The sequence below is a fragment of the Rhinoderma darwinii genome, chromosome 3, assembly GCF_050947455.1.
Source record: "Rhinoderma darwinii isolate aRhiDar2 chromosome 3, aRhiDar2.hap1, whole genome shotgun sequence".
Classification (NCBI taxonomy): Eukaryota; Metazoa; Chordata; class Amphibia; order Anura; family Rhinodermatidae; genus Rhinoderma; species Rhinoderma darwinii.
Window position 1 is genome coordinate 406,501,850 of NC_134689.1, and position 16,022 is coordinate 406,517,871.

The following is a 16,022-nucleotide window of genomic DNA, read 5'->3' on the forward strand; positions in this document are numbered from 1 at the left end:
AAGGGACCAAAGGTAATTGGACACTTATCTCAAAAGCTATTTAATGGGCTGCATGGCTATTCCCTCATTAATCCATCATCAATTAAGCAGGTAAAAGGTCTGGAGTTGATTCCAGGTGTGGCATTTGCATTTCTAAGCTGTTGCTGTGAACCCACAACATGAGGTCAAAGGAGCTCTCAATGCAAGTGAAACAGACCATCGATAGGCTGAAAAAAATGAAGAAATCCATCAGAGAGAGAACACAAATGTCAGGAGTGGCCAAATCAACATTTTGGTACTTTCTTGAAAATAAAGAGCGCACTGGTCATCTCATGAACTCCAAAAGGTCTGGACGTCCACAGAAGACAACAGTGGTGGATGATGGCAGAATCCTTTCCATGGTGAAGAAAACCCCCTTCATAACATCTACCCAAGTGAACAACACTCTCCTGGAAGTCGGTGTATCAGTATCTAAGTCTACCATAAAGAGAAGACTTCATGAGAGCAAATACAGAGAGAGGGTTGAACCACAAGGTGGAAACCATTAACCAGCCTCAAAAATAGAAAGGCCATAATAGACTTTGCCAAACAACATGTAAAGAAGCCGCCCAGTTCTGGAACAGCATGAAACTAAGATCAACCTGAACCAGAATGATGGGAGGAAGAAAGTATGGAGAAGGCTTGGAGCGGCTCATAATCCAAAGCCACCACATCCTCTGTAAAACATGGTGGGGGCAGTGTGATGGCATGGTGGGGGCAGTGTGATGGCATGGTGGGGGCAGTGTGATGGCATGGGCATGGATGGCTGCCAAAGGCACTGGGTCATTGATGATGTGACCGAAGACAGTAGCAGCCGGATGAATTCTGAAGTTTTCAGGGATTTACTTTCTGCTCAGATTCAACCAAATGCAGCAAGGTTGTTGGACGTCGCTTCACAGTACAGATGGACAATGACCCAAAACATACTGCAAAAGCATCCCAGGAGTTATTTAAGGCAAAGAAGTGAAATATTCTGCAATGGCAAAGTCAATCATCAGATCTCCACCTGTTCGAGCTGCATTTCACTTGCTGAAGACAAAACTTAAGGTAGAAAGACCCACAAACAAGCCACAACTGAAGACGCTGCAGTAAAGGCCGGGCAATGCATCACAAAGGAGGAAACCCAGCGTCTGGTGATGTCCATGGGTTCCAGACTTCAGGCCGTCATTGTCTGCAAAGGATTCTCTACAAAGTATTTTCATTTTTTTATTTATTTATGGTAATGTTTATTTGTACAATTACTTTTGAGCCCCTGAAATGAGGCGGCTGTGTAGAAAAATGGTGGCAATTCCTAAACGTTTCAAAGGATATTTTTGTTCAACCCCTTGAATTAAACCTGAAAGTCTAAACTTCAATTGTATCTCAGTTGTTTCATTTCAAATCCAATGTGGTGGCAGCAGAACCCAAATCATGAAGATTGTGTCCCTGTCCAAATAATTTTGGACCTAACTGTATGTGAACTTCCCTGACGCTAAACTTAAATACAGCGATGATTCCCTGATGCTAAACCTAACTACAGCGACGATTCCCTGACACTAAACCTAACTACAGCGACGATTCCCTGACACTAAACCTAACTACAGCGACGATTCCCTGACACTAAACCTAACTACAGCGACGATTCCCTGACACTAAACCTAACTACAGCGACGATTTCCTGACACTAAACCTTACTACAGTGATGGATCCCTAACGCTAAACCTAACTATGGTGAGGGATTCCTGACGTTTAATTCCCTGATGCTATACCTAACTACAAAAACGAGCGGTGAGCCGCGATATGAATGACAGCGCTCATCAACAGGATACATCCACGCCTACAGGGTTCTAGTGCCTGACGAAGGTCTTTTGGACCGAAACGTTGCACGCACTCCGGAGTGCCCATGGCATTTGAATACAATATAAATAAAACAAAATAATTTTTGAACCACAATTGTCTGTGTGCCGAATACTTCTCTACATACACTTTTTGACCGTTCCCTGACACTAACTAACTAACCCTAATATTAAACTAACTAGATGATCACTTTCTAAACTAACTTTTTTTTTTAAATAAATTTGTATATATATATTTTTTATATTTTATATAGAAAAGGAAAAAAATAATAGTCCCCAGGGACCAAGAAATGTGGCTCTGAAGACTTAGAAGTGGTCAGTGATAGGAGATGACTAACCAAAAATGTGGGGGTGACAAGGGGAACACAAGGAGGAAGAGGACAGGAGTGGGAAGTGGATGGAGGTAGGAAGCAAAAAAAAGCTCCAAAATTAGTAGTTTTAGAAGTTTTTCACTTTTTTTCACTACAGTTCTTCCGACACAACCGCTCTGAACGACCCTCTAACGCCAACAGAGAAGTTCAGGGCGGGTGTAGGAGGATCTGACGTCTTGACCAGAAAATGATGTATGCGATCGAAACTATTGGTCAGTAGTCACTGACTAACCAATAGCGGCGATCACCGAGGCGGGACCATCGCAATTGGTCCCTACACATTGAGTTGTGATAGCTTGCTATCGGAAACAGCAGTTATCACAGCTCATGAACGTCCCGATGGAAAATGGTGCTGCATTTACTCTATGACCTACTATTAGGTCACGGAGCGCGAACGATGTACTTAGCGTGACCTAATAGTAGGTCCTGGAGCGGGAAGGGGCTAAGGTGTTGTGTGGCGGTATTACTTATGCACTTTAGGGGAGTATTATTTGTATGGAGGTATTAGGTGAAAACTGTATAGGAGTATTATTAAGGCATTGTGCACTGTATAGGAGTATTATTTAAGCATTGTATGGCGATATTATGTGAACATTGTATAGGAATATTATTAAGGCATTGTATGGCGGTATTATGTGAACACTGTATAGGAATATTATTAAGGCATTGTATGGCGGTATTATGTGAACATTGTATAGGAATATTATTAAGGCATTGTATGGCGGTATTATGTGAACACTGTATAGGAATATTATTAAGGCATTGTATGGCGGTATTATGTGAACACTGTATAGGAATATTATTAAGGCATTGTATGGCGGTATTATGTGAACATTGTATAGGAATATTATTAAGGCATTGTATGGCGGTATTATGTGAACACTGTTTAGGAAATTTATTAAGGCATTGTATGGCGGTATTATGTGAACACTGTATAGGAATATTATTAAGGCATTGTATGGCGGTATTACGTGTGCACTGTATTGGAGTATTATTAAGGCATTGTATGGCGGTATTACGTGTGCACTGTATTGGAGTATTATTAAGGCATTGTATGGCGGTATTATGTGTGCACTGTATGGGACTATTATGTAGGCATCGTATGGCAGTATTGTGGGGTCAATAAATGGCATTGTTATGAGGGCACTATATGACAGTAATACTTAGATATGGAGGTAATATTTAGATATTGTATGGAAATATTACTTTATATATGCAGCTTTTGAAATGATGAGATAAGATGTCTAAAAATGACGCGCAAGGGGCCCTACTTTCCTTGTTATTCAGGGCCCCTTTTTCTATCAAACGGGCCCAGCCGCCATTATGACTCCTATCAGGGTTGTTTCCCAGCATACCTAGAGTCCTAAATGTCAAACCTGCCTAGTTATCAGTAAGTGAGAGAGAGAGAGATGTACATATACATACATTATGAGGCAAATTCTTCAAAAGGCGGCCATATTGGTTGTCATCTAGCTTTAGATAAAGACATTTTAGCAACCTGGCACTAGAGGATAATTAATAGACTTAACAGTTACTGGTCATTTTTGTTTTATTTTTGGAGGGAGAATGTTTTTTTAAGGGAATATATCTTTATACCTTTAAACATAATTTTGTTTGTGTTTTACGCTGAATAGGTCCAAAATTATTTGCTGAATAAATTCCTAATATATCTTTTTAGGGACCAGAGCTCCATTTTTCCCAGACAGAGCTCCAAATCTCCTGCATAGTCATGGAATCTTACTGTATACTGTTGATACATTAAATTCGATAATAAGACAGTATGTAGATAGCTCCCCCTAGTGATGGCTGCAGGTAGACAGAATTCCACTAAATCTAATGTCTACGCAGTGTATTTGGAGCTCTGTATCAGAAAAACAGAGCTCCAATCGCTATAAAGATATATTAAGAAATTCATCAGCACTAAATGTTAATCCTAAAAATGACAGTGGTGATTATGTAATACCTCATTTTACCTTTGGTGGCGCTGCAGGGAAACTAAACACTTGCTGCTGGTTTTCTCTTGCAGATTACAGCTGATCGCAGGGACACCGTGTGATCAGGACTTTAATGACAATAAAAAGTATTTTCCAAAGAGGACAACCCTTAAAACCTTCTATTCTTTATCTGCTGCTAATGATTTACCATGACAAGATAGAAGGAAATAAAGTGTTATCTTTTATTTAGCTCCGTCATGTCCAGTACAACTATCCAGTTTCTTCCACAATGATGGGATTGGACTATAAAGTAGATATGGACTCTCATTCCCTCCAGACTGGGCGGAACATCCTAAACATACACCTCCTTACAAAACAATAAGATCTCAAAGAACCAGACCTGAAATATAATTATGGGATAGTCTTGTATATTATGATAGGCTTAGATACAGCAGGCTCAGCAAACAGTATCACACATAATAGGCTTAGATACAGCAGGCACAGCAGGCAGTATAATAAATGATATAGTCTTATTACATACAACAATTCAGCAGACAGCATCACACATGATAGGCTTAGATACACCAGCTCAGCCACAGTTTTACACATGATAGGTTTAGATATACTGGCTCAGCAGACAGTATCACACATTATAGGGTTAGATACTTCGCTCAGCAGACAGTTTCACACATTATAGGTTTCGATACACTGGTTCAGCAGACAGTATCACACATGATAGGATTAGATACACTGGCTCAGCAGACAGTATCACACATTATAGGGTTAGATACTTCGCTCAGCAGACAGTTTCACACATTATAGGTTTAGATACACTGTCTCAGCAGACAGTATTACACATGGTAGGATTAGATACACCAGCTCAGCAGACATTATTACACATGGTAGACTCAGATACACTGGCTGAGAAGACAGTATCACACGTGATAGGCTTAGATATACTGGCTCAGCAGACAGCGTCACACATAATAGGTTTAGATACACTGGTTCAGCAGACAGTATCACACATGATAGGATTAGATACACTGGCTCAGCAGACAGTATCACACATTATAGGGTTAGATACTTGGCTCAGCAGACAGTATCACACATGATAGGATTAGATACACTGGCTCAGCAGACAGTATCACACATTATAGGGTTAGATACTTGGCTCAGCAGACGGTTTCACACATTATAGGTTTAGATACACTAGCTCAGCAGACAGTATCACACATGATAGGCTTAGATACACCGGCTCAGCAGACAGTATCACACATAATAGGTTTTGATACACTGGCTGAGCAGACAGCATCACACATAATAGGTTTAGATACATCGGCTCAGCAGACAGTATCACACATGATAGGATTAGATACACCGGCTCAGCAGACAGTATCACACATAATAGGTTTAGATACACCGCCTCAGCAGGCAGTATAACATATGATAGGCTTAGATAGACCGGCTCAGCAGACAGTATCACACATGATGGGTTTAGATACACCAGCTCAGCAGACAGTATCACACATTATAGGATTAGATACATAGGCTCAGCTGACAGTATCGCACATGATAGGATTAGATACACTTTCTCAGCAGACAGTATCACATATGATAGGCTTAGATACACTGGCTCTGCAGACAGTATCACAAATGATGGGTTTAGATACACCGACTCAGCAGACTGTATCACACATGATGGGTTTAGATACATATCTATCTACCCAGTAGGGCATGCTGTGACTTCTAGTTCCACGTCTTCCAGTTACCTGGGGGATGACAGCGCTTACAATGTGGATGTATATATAAATATTTCTGTGTGGGAAAGTCGGGTTCAAACTTCACAGTTTTACGTGGTTGTGACTCAAGAAGCAATAAGGAAGCAGCCACAGGGGAAGAAGCCGACGATCCTCCCGAGATCTCTGCCCTCCAGTCTCTGGGGTCTCCTTCACATTTAACCCCTTCCTTTTTCATCTCTATTTACCCTAAAGCAATGTGTACTGGAGACTGTTCAAAATTTATTGGGGTCTCATTGTACCCCTTTTGTGCCCTGTGCATTATCTGTAATATATTACTTCTCTTCCCTGGTTGGGACATCGATGCTGTAAATGACCCCCAGCAGAAGCTCACGCCTGAAGTCCTGTATCTCGGGGGATTTTTTGGAAGTGGATTCCTGGTAAGTTAATGGGGGATACAGAACCGGGAGACAGGTCGGGCTCTTTGAGAAGTAGAGGGACTTCCAGGCATGAACAAATGCCTCCTCAACAGCCAGTGAGACCTCTACCCATCCTTATACCGTCAGGAGTAGGATTAAGAGGGTGGAAAACTGGTTAATTGACCAGGCTCCCGTTTACTAAGACAGGAACCCCAGGAGCAAACCAAAATCGCCCAGTATTACCCTAGCGTATATGTACCTGGGCTGTATATGGCCATTTATATTGGCACTATATGATGGTATGGCAGCATTTTTTGGCACTATATTGTATGGTAGTATAGCGGCATTATGTGGGCTGTGTATGGCAGTATTATCTTGGCACTATATACTAGTATGGCGGCATTATGTGGGCTGTATATGTCAGTGTTATCTTGGCACTATATACTAGTATGACAGCATTTTGTGGGCTGTATATGGCAGTATTATCTTGGCACTGTATGGTAGTATGGCAGCTTTTTGTGGGCTGCATCTGACAGTATTATCTTTACACTAAATGGTAGTATGGTGGCATTATATGAGCTGTATATGACAGTATTATCTTTGCACTATATCATAGTATGGCAGCTTTATGTGGGCTGTATGTGACAGTATTTTCTTTGCACTATATGGTAGTATAGCGGCATTTCGTGGGCTGTATATGGCAGCATTATCTTTGCACTATATGGCAGCATTATGTGGGCTATATATTGCAGCATTATCTTTGCACTGTATGGTAGTATGGCAGCATTTTGTAGGATGTATATGGTAGTATTATCTTTACACTATATGGCAGCATTTCGTGGGCTGTATATGGCAGTATTATCTTTGCACTATATGGTAGTATGACAGCATTTTGTGGGATGTATATGGCAGCATTTTGTGGGCTGTATATGGCAGCATTATCTTTGCACTGTATGGTAGTATGACAGCATTTTGTGGGCTGTATATGGCAGTATTATCTTTACACTATATGGCAGCATTATCTTTTCACTGGATGGTAGTATGACAGCATTTTGTGGGCTGTATATGGCAGTATTATCTTTACACTATATGGCAGCATTATCTTTGCACTGGATGGTAGTATGGGGGCATTTTGTGGGCTGTATATGGCAGTGTTATTTTTACACTATATGGTAGTATGGTGGCATTATGTGGGCTGTATATGGCAGCGTTATTTTTACACTATATGGTAGTATGGCGGCATTATGTGGGCTGTATATGACCGTATTATCTTGCCATTGTATGGTCAAGAACGGATTTGGCCTCTGCTTAAAGAGGCGGACACCGCTGCTTATCGGTATTAGCTTGCCTTCAGAAGGTTCATTGATCTGCGGATCTATTCAGAAGCCATATATAGAGCCTGGAAGGATTATTTTTACCCTGCATACTATCTCTGTCCGTTCCTGTATTGTGGAACATTATTATGGGATACACCCATTATTAAAGCTATCTGCTCTCACGTTTTTAAGGGGTCAGGGTACGGAGCTTATTTCTTCGGACCCACTAATTGACACTTTGAGGGGAAATTTAGAGGGAGCAATTGATCAAAGTTCAGCTTTGATTGAACATTATGCTAAAATATAGAGGGAGCATGTCCTGATGACATGTCCCCTTTAAATAAATACGGTCATTTATCTGTTTCAAGGTCTCCAAGCCTATTTTAAAAAAGTTAGTATTTTATATTATTTTTTTATATGAAGTTTTATAAGTATACATTGAATAAATAGTTTTTGTATCAGCCGTCCTGTGTTATCAGTATTGTTCTCTGTTATCAGCCATTTGGGGGTGGGAAGGCACTTAGTATAGTGCGGCTTTATATGATTACTAATAAGGAAGTCTCTGCTGTGCATGTAAATATTTATCCCTATTTTTTCCGCATACAGTGGATATAAAAAGTCTACACATTCCTGTTAAAATGCCAGGTTTTTGTCATGTTACAAAATCAGTACGAGATGAATCATTTTAGAACTTTTTCCACCTTTAATATCATCTATAATCTGTACAATTGCATTGAAAAACAAACTGAAATCTTTTAGGGTGGAAAAAGAATGTGGTTGCATAAATCTGCACACCCTTAAACTAATACTTTGTTGAATTACCCTTTGACCTTATGACAGCATTCAGTCTTTTTGGGTAGAAGTCTATCAGCATGGCACATCTTGACTTGGCAATTGTTGCCCACTCTTCCTTGCAAAAGCTCCAAATTGTCAGATTGCGAGGGCATCTCCTGTGTACAGCCCTCTTCAGGTCACCCCACAGATTTTCAATGGGATTAAGGTCTGGGCTCTGGCTCGGCCATTCCAAAACGTTGATCTTCTACTGGTGAGGCCATTCTTTTGTTGATTTGGAGGTTTTGCTTTGGGTCGTTGTCGTGCTGAAAGGTGAAATTCCTCTTCATCTTTTTAGCAGAGGCTGCAGGTCTTGTGCCAATATTCACCTTGACTAAAGCCCCAGTTCCAGCTGCAGAAAAACAGCCCCAAAGCATAATGCTGCCTCCACCATGCTCCATAATGCTGCCTCCACCATGCTCCATAATGCTGCCTCCACCGTGCTTCATAATGCTGCCTCCACCGTGCTCCATAATGCTGCCTCCACCATGCTCCATAATGCTGCCTCCACCATGCTCCATAATGCTGCCTCCACCGTGCTTCATAATGCTGCCTCCACCGTGCTCCATAATGCTGCCTCCACCATGCTCCATAATGCTGCCTCCACCATGCTCCATAATGCTGCCTCCACCGTGCTTCATAATGCTGCCTCCACCGTGCTCCATAATGCTGCCTCCACCATGCTCCAAAAGTCTTTGCATAACATAGCGGGGCTTGGATGTTTTTCTTTGTTAGACCAGGCTTCCGTCTTGCCACCCTACCCCACAGCCCAGACATATGAAGAATACGGGAGATTGTTGTCACATGCACTACACAACCAGTACCTGCCAGAAAGTCCTGCTGCTCCTTTAACGTTGCTGTAGGCCTCTTTGCAGCCTCCCGGACCAATTTTCGTCTGGTCTTTTCATCAAGTTTTGAGGGACGTCCAGGTTTTGGTAATGTCACTGTTGTGCCAAATGTAATCCACTTCTTGATGACCATCTTCACTGTGTTCCATGGTATATCTAATGACTTGGAAATTCTTTGGTACCCTTCTCCTGACTGATGCCTTTCAACAATCAGATGACTTTGATGTGTTGTCAGCTCTTTACGGACCATGGCTTTTGCTGTCACATGCAACAAAGTAAATGTCAGGAAAATCCTAATAGAACAGCTGAACTTTATATGGGGTTACTCCAAATCACTTTAAATAATGGCGGCTGTGCACTGACTACTATTTATCATGAGTTTAAATGTGATTGGCTAATTCTGAACACAACCCCATCCCCAATTATAAGACGGTGTTCACACTTATGCAACCACATAATTGTAGTTTTGTTATTTTTATTTTGCCCCTCTAAATGATTTCAGTTTGTTTTTCAATGGAATTGTACAGATTATGGGTCACATTAAAGGTGGAAAATGTTCTGAAATGATTTATCTTGTACTTATTTTTTGACATGACAAAAACCTGGCATTTTAATAGGGGTGTGTAGACTTTTCACATCCACTGTATATCCTGTTCTCTCATTGGTCCTGAGCATGTTACATAAATATGTGAGAATCAATGATTTTCTATTTTAAACCGGGGCAGATGCCAGACAATCTGCTCTAAATTTGCCGAGCTGAGGGTGATATAGACAAAAGGGCACACTGTGGCACTGTCGCATAAGGACACACACATCTGGAGCCATACTTTTACTATGAGGCTGGTACTATGGGCATTACATTAACTTTGCCAGTATGGGGAGTACTATGAGTATTTTATTGAGGGTATGACTAGAATGGTTTAGAAGATATGTATTTAAAGGGGTTGTCCAGTTTGTGGGCTGTATTGGACAGTATATGTCATTAGTATATGATCGTAGGTGTCCGACACCCGGACCCTGCACCAATCAGCTATTCCGACTGCCTCCGGGTGCCAAAATCTATGCATGGGTCAGAGCCAAAAGCAGAAAGCTCTGACCACTGCACAGTGGCCGTGATGGGTTACTGCAGCTCTGCTTCTATTCACTTCTGCAGCATGGCCGCTATACATTGGTCGGATCCTTCTCCTTCCGGCACCGACCCCTGCAAATATTCTGGCACCCGGAGACAGCTGATCTGTGCATGATCATATACTGATGACCAATCCTGCGGAGTATCAGTGTCAGTATAAAAAACAGCCCCAACCTGGACAACCCCTTTAAGGGTGGATCCAAGAGCACAGAGATAGCAGCGGTATCCGGCGCTGGTGCCTGTCGGGGTCTAAACTCCCCTACACTAGTATCATTAATGATACATGGTAGGTGAGGACCCTGTGACACATTTTGTAGTGTGGCCCTGGAGCTTAGCATGGGATGGACATGTTCCATAGTTGCCAACACTGGAAAGCTTTTTGTATGGATATTTTAGCTTTGACAGGGTGTGGGTTGTTGAGCCGTGGCTTGCCATGGGGCGGAGTATTTGATAATTTTTTTCTGAATATTCCCTGTATACCATCCTCACTATAAGGAGCTTACAGTGAGCACAGTATAGAGAGAGGGGGGGGGGATTACCTTCGATAGTGATCTCAGATGCTACTTGTAGTTAAAGTAAAACATTTTATATAGCCTGGATAACCCCTTTAATCCTGGCCAGACCCCCTAATTCGGACTCCAGAAGAGACCCCACAACTCGGATCCTAGAATTAAGACCCTCAACAGGCAAATGCCCGTTAACCCAAAAAATACATAAAAATCTATATTCTCACCTATTAATACAGAGAAAATTACAAAGCCTGATGTATGGATCATATAAAGGAAGGCAAATTGCCGATAATAGGTGGAGTTATTCTTTAACCCATCTGTAGGAATGGTAGATGTTATGGTACCCTGGCCTCAATAACACTTATTTTTCTTCTCTTAGGTCCTAATTCCTGCGATTTGTATACAGTACACCGGTCGTCGAGGAAAATGTAACAACCGACTTGGGGTATGATCATGATAATAGCCAAAGTTGGAATTATAAGGTCGTGTTCACATTTTGCATTAGGGTGAGGCAAGACTTCAGGGATAGGCAGTGATTTGGTTTTTACTAGTCAATGATATATATGGTTTCCAATCAGGTCAAGGAACCAAAACCAGCTAGAGACACCACTGTGAAATCTTAAACCGTTGCTCATACACACAACACATCACCAGAGCATAGTGATGTCATCACTGCGACTACATTTGAGCACTGTAGTCAGATGACATTTATTAACAACACATTTTTACGTAAAGGATCTCAGCAAACCAGCTTGCAGGACCCCACAGACCCCAACAGAGAACTCACCTAGGGACCACTTTGGAACCACTGCTGTAGATCAAAAATTGGTCTATGATGGGCCCATGTCCTCCATTGAGCATATATGAGGCCCTGCAACAAGGAGTTGACAAGTCCAGCCGAAGACAACCCTATCGGTTATCCTGGATGTGGCTCACCATGGGGTGGGGTTTGCTGGACATGGCTTTCCATGGGGAAGGGTTTGTCAGAATATATATATTTTTCCTGAAAATTCCTTATATACTGTTCTTGGGATTAGGACCTTACAGTGAGGGAGGGGATTGCCCACAACAGTGATCTCAGACATCATTTGCTGTTGAAATAAATCTTTTTATAAACCCCTTTCATCCAGACCAGGCCTCAAAAATTAGACCCAAGAACAGACCCCATAACTCAAACCCCTGACCAGACCCCATAGTTCAGATCAACGACCCGGAACTTCATACCCAGACCGGACCCCGTAGTGCAGACCCAAAACCCCATTATTCAGACCCCAGATTAGAACCCTTTAATAACTCAAATTTTTATATGGGACTGCCGTTAAAAAATAGGGATAATCTGATAATCAAGGCAAATTCGGGACTATTGGCAACTACGCAATAGAGTCCAATGGTCTTCAAGGAATCCTTGTCCCAGCACCATAATGGTTGTTCTAACTGAAAAGTTCCTCCAGCACATGTCCTATAGTCTTTATGTCTATGGTGCCCTAAATCTTATACCAAGACAAGGAAGTCCCAAAAAAAAAATGAGTTTGCTCCTCCTTTTGTACACTCGCTGCTCACTGGATAGCAACCCCCAGAACACTCAATGGATACTGACAAATGGGCAAAAACTTCCAATTATTGCCGGATTCCTTATGATCGATAATTTTTGTAATAATTTCACCCGATAGTTGGTAAAGTCTTATAATATAGAACATGAATGAAGCTCAGTTTGTCTTTCCTCTTTCCGTAGATGTTGGTCTCTATCCTCTTGGCAGCAGTTGCTGTTTGTGGATCCATCTATGGATTTGTCACCTCGTTGCTGGGTCTCATCCATGGCCCCCAGTGTTACTACAGGTTCATTAATGGACAACAACGCTGGACGTCCCCCTTTAAGATAGAAAGGGAATTTATAGAGTAAGTGTCACACGGGGCAAAAAAAAAATTACCGAATTTCTTAATATTATTCCTTAGACACACCCAAGCTTAGATTCACGAAATGAAAAAAGAGTTTTCTCGATACTAGAGAGAAGATTTTTTGCACAAATGTCTAGGACAATGAGTCTTCTAGTCAGAGAAATACGAGGACTGCGTGTTTATAGTCCATCTGACGATGTGTCCTCTCCTCACAGTCTGGAACGCAGCTACCTGTTCCACAAAGAGTCCTGGTCCCGTTGTACTATACCGGTAGGAGTGGTTGAGTTCAATGTCATCTTCTTCTCCACAATCATGGTGGCCAGCGCAATTCAAGTCGTCCTCTGCACGATTCAGATGATTAATGGTTTATTAGGCTTCCTCTGTGGGACCTGCCAAAGGGGACGGCACTAGAGTGCGAATGTGAGTAGATGTGTTATAATGACTTCTGTGCATTATTGGTCTGATATTTTATCGATCTAGATAAGCCTAGAAATGTATAAACGACCCTGTTAGGCACACATTGACCACTAGAGGGCGATAAGTGATAGAGTACATAAACCAAAATCCATGGTTGCAATGTAAATAAGTGACAAAATAGTAAAAGCTACTCATAATGTATCATAATCTAAGGAGCATATGGAAGCCTTGACATACTCCAAAAAATTTAGATTACAAGATGGTTAATTCAAAAAAAGAGCCCTGCTATACACATCATCACCACAAGATGTCTTCATTTCTCACTTGGCCATACCCTGCATGGCAAGAGTACTTTAAAATCGTACACTCTTGTGGGTGACCAGGCTAATAAAAAAATCATCAAAAGGATGAGAAAGCAAAAATAGGCCCAGGTCAAACTTTGCATTTTCATGGACTTTTTTATGCAGGTTTTTTTTAGCTAAAATTAGGAATTAATCCAAGAAAGAAGAGATGAATAAAACTTTTAAATATACTCCTCCCTCCTCCCAAAATTAGGCCCTTCTTCAGGATTAAAAAAATGCCCCAAAATTTTAAGAACGAACAGGTCCTGAATGCCATCTCCAGTCTCATAAAATATTAGGACAACCCTGCTATACACCTAATGACCACAAGATTTCTCTAGTTCACATCCTTCCATTGATTTAATTACAACCTGCTATACATCTATTGGCCACTAGGTGGTAATAAGTTAGAATCCATGTTGTACCCCCAGGAATATAACCCATTAAACAGCGGAGCATTTAGGTGGGGATCCTAGTATCCAAAACGCCCCATCCTCCTGCAGAAATAGAAGTGCACAGTTAAAGGGATTTTTCAGGAGTCAAACATTGATTGCCTATCCTGCATTACCAGGCATAGCCACCCGTACGGACAAGCCGTTGTGCCTGTGTACACAATGAAGGGGAAATAACGCTCGCTGGAGTACTGCGGCCCCTTTATTTTGCTAAAAGGCAGGGGTTCTGGTGGTCGGACCTCCACGACCCAATATTGATAGGCCACTATCAATCATTCACATACAGATCTTACATACAGATTTATGCAGCTAAATCTGTATGCAGGGAGCTCCCCCTAGTGGTGGCTGCAGACAGACAGAATTTTCTCATTTATCTCTATGACTATGCAGAAGATTTGGAGCTCTTTAGATCTCTGACCGCTATAAAGGTGTATAATGTAATCATTCAACACAGAAAATGTGATTATTTACTTGTTCACAATGATATTATCATCATTATTATTTTCTCTTCCACAGGACATAGAAGCACAGGAGCGATATCTGTCGGATCCTCTGCCCCCATCACCCTGGCTTGTCATGTGATTTATTTAAGCTATTTCTATTTGAAGTAATTTGTACAAAGTACGTAAATTGTGAACTGGAGAAGGAAGCCTCGTGTGAGGTCCTCGCCGCGTATACGGAATGATAAATGCTGAATAGTGAATAAAATCAATCTAATATCTGGAGTCTGGGGGCACAGTGTTATTTTGTGTGTCAGGTCCACATACTCCTCCTGACTCTTTTCCCTGAAAGATGATCGGTCACTAGTTTAGTAATGCCCAATCTCCTAGCTGATCTAATAAACGCTGTCACGCTGATAATAATAGTGAAAATTGTGCCCCAAAAAGTTTATTTTAAAAGTTATGAGCTTTTTTCTAAATATGTAAATTAAGCTATACTAGCCAAGTGGGCGTCAACACCAGAGATTCTCCTGAAGGTGGAGCCTCCTCCCAGCCTCTGACGCTGTCCTATTAGCATTAAGCTGCTTCACACAGTGTGAGAGACTGAGGCTGGAGGGAAGGGGGATCACTTCAAATAGCCATATCTCCGGCTGTGGACCACCTAGAACAGCCATATCTCAGGCTGTGGACCCCCTAGAACAGTGTTTCTGAGATGAGATTCTAATCTTTCATATGGCACCAGGATCACAGTTCTAGCTGTGACACAACCGGAGATATCTCCAGTTGAATACACAGTCGGAAATGGAAGCTGTATACTATAGGATCACACTGTGTTGCTGGGCAGGGAAGGGGGAGAAGCTGTGTGCTGATTGGACAGCATCATACAGAAAACATTACACCGCCCAGAGTGAAAAAAAGAGTTGCCTCCCATTTGGCTACTAGAGTCACATTAGGATATTTAGAAAAATGATCATAGCTTTGCAAGTAATAAATGTTTTTGGGGAAAAATGACACTGTAGTTATCAGCAGCAAAGTGCCTATCAGATTAGTTAGGAGATAGGGAATTAATAAACTGGTGACAGATCCAGGATACATAGAAGCTGTATCTCAAAAAGTAAAAAAAAAATGTAATAAAATTTTAAAAGTTTCATACAACACCATGATAAATTGATACATTGTTTTCTAAAAAAAAAAAATAATACAAAAATAGTCTTTAAACGTTTACATATCCTTTAAGTCACTGTGTACATACATTACATTACTTATCATGTACTGATCCGGAGTTACATCCTGTATTATACTCCAGAGCTGGACTCACTATTCTGCTGGTGTAGTCACTGTGTACATACATGACATTACTTATCCTGTACTGATCCGGAGTTACAGCCCGTATTATTCTCCAGAGCTGGACTCACTATTCTGCTGGTGGAGTCACTGTGTACATACATTACATTACTTATCCTGTACTGATCCTGAGTTACATCCTGTATTATTCTCCAGAGCTGCACTCACTATTCTGCTGGTGGAGTC

The 16,022-nt window shown here is 41.4% G+C and overlaps 1 protein-coding gene and 1 long non-coding RNA gene across 2 annotated transcripts in view; one reads left to right on the forward strand and one right to left on the reverse strand.

Moving 5' to 3' along the window:
- LOC142748419 (uncharacterized) overlaps positions 1 to 16,022 on the reverse strand; it is an 88,766-nt gene that overhangs the window by 9,121 nt on the left and 63,623 nt on the right. The window lies entirely within an intron of this gene.
- On the forward strand, positions 6,152 to 13,253 carry LOC142748416 (transmembrane 4 L6 family member 4-like). Its single transcript, XM_075855512.1, has 4 exons — positions 6,152 to 6,334; positions 11,326 to 11,391; positions 12,679 to 12,842; positions 13,058 to 13,253. Exons 1-4 carry the CDS (start codon positions 6,152 to 6,154, stop codon positions 13,251 to 13,253), a joined length of 609 nt encoding a protein of 202 aa, XP_075711627.1.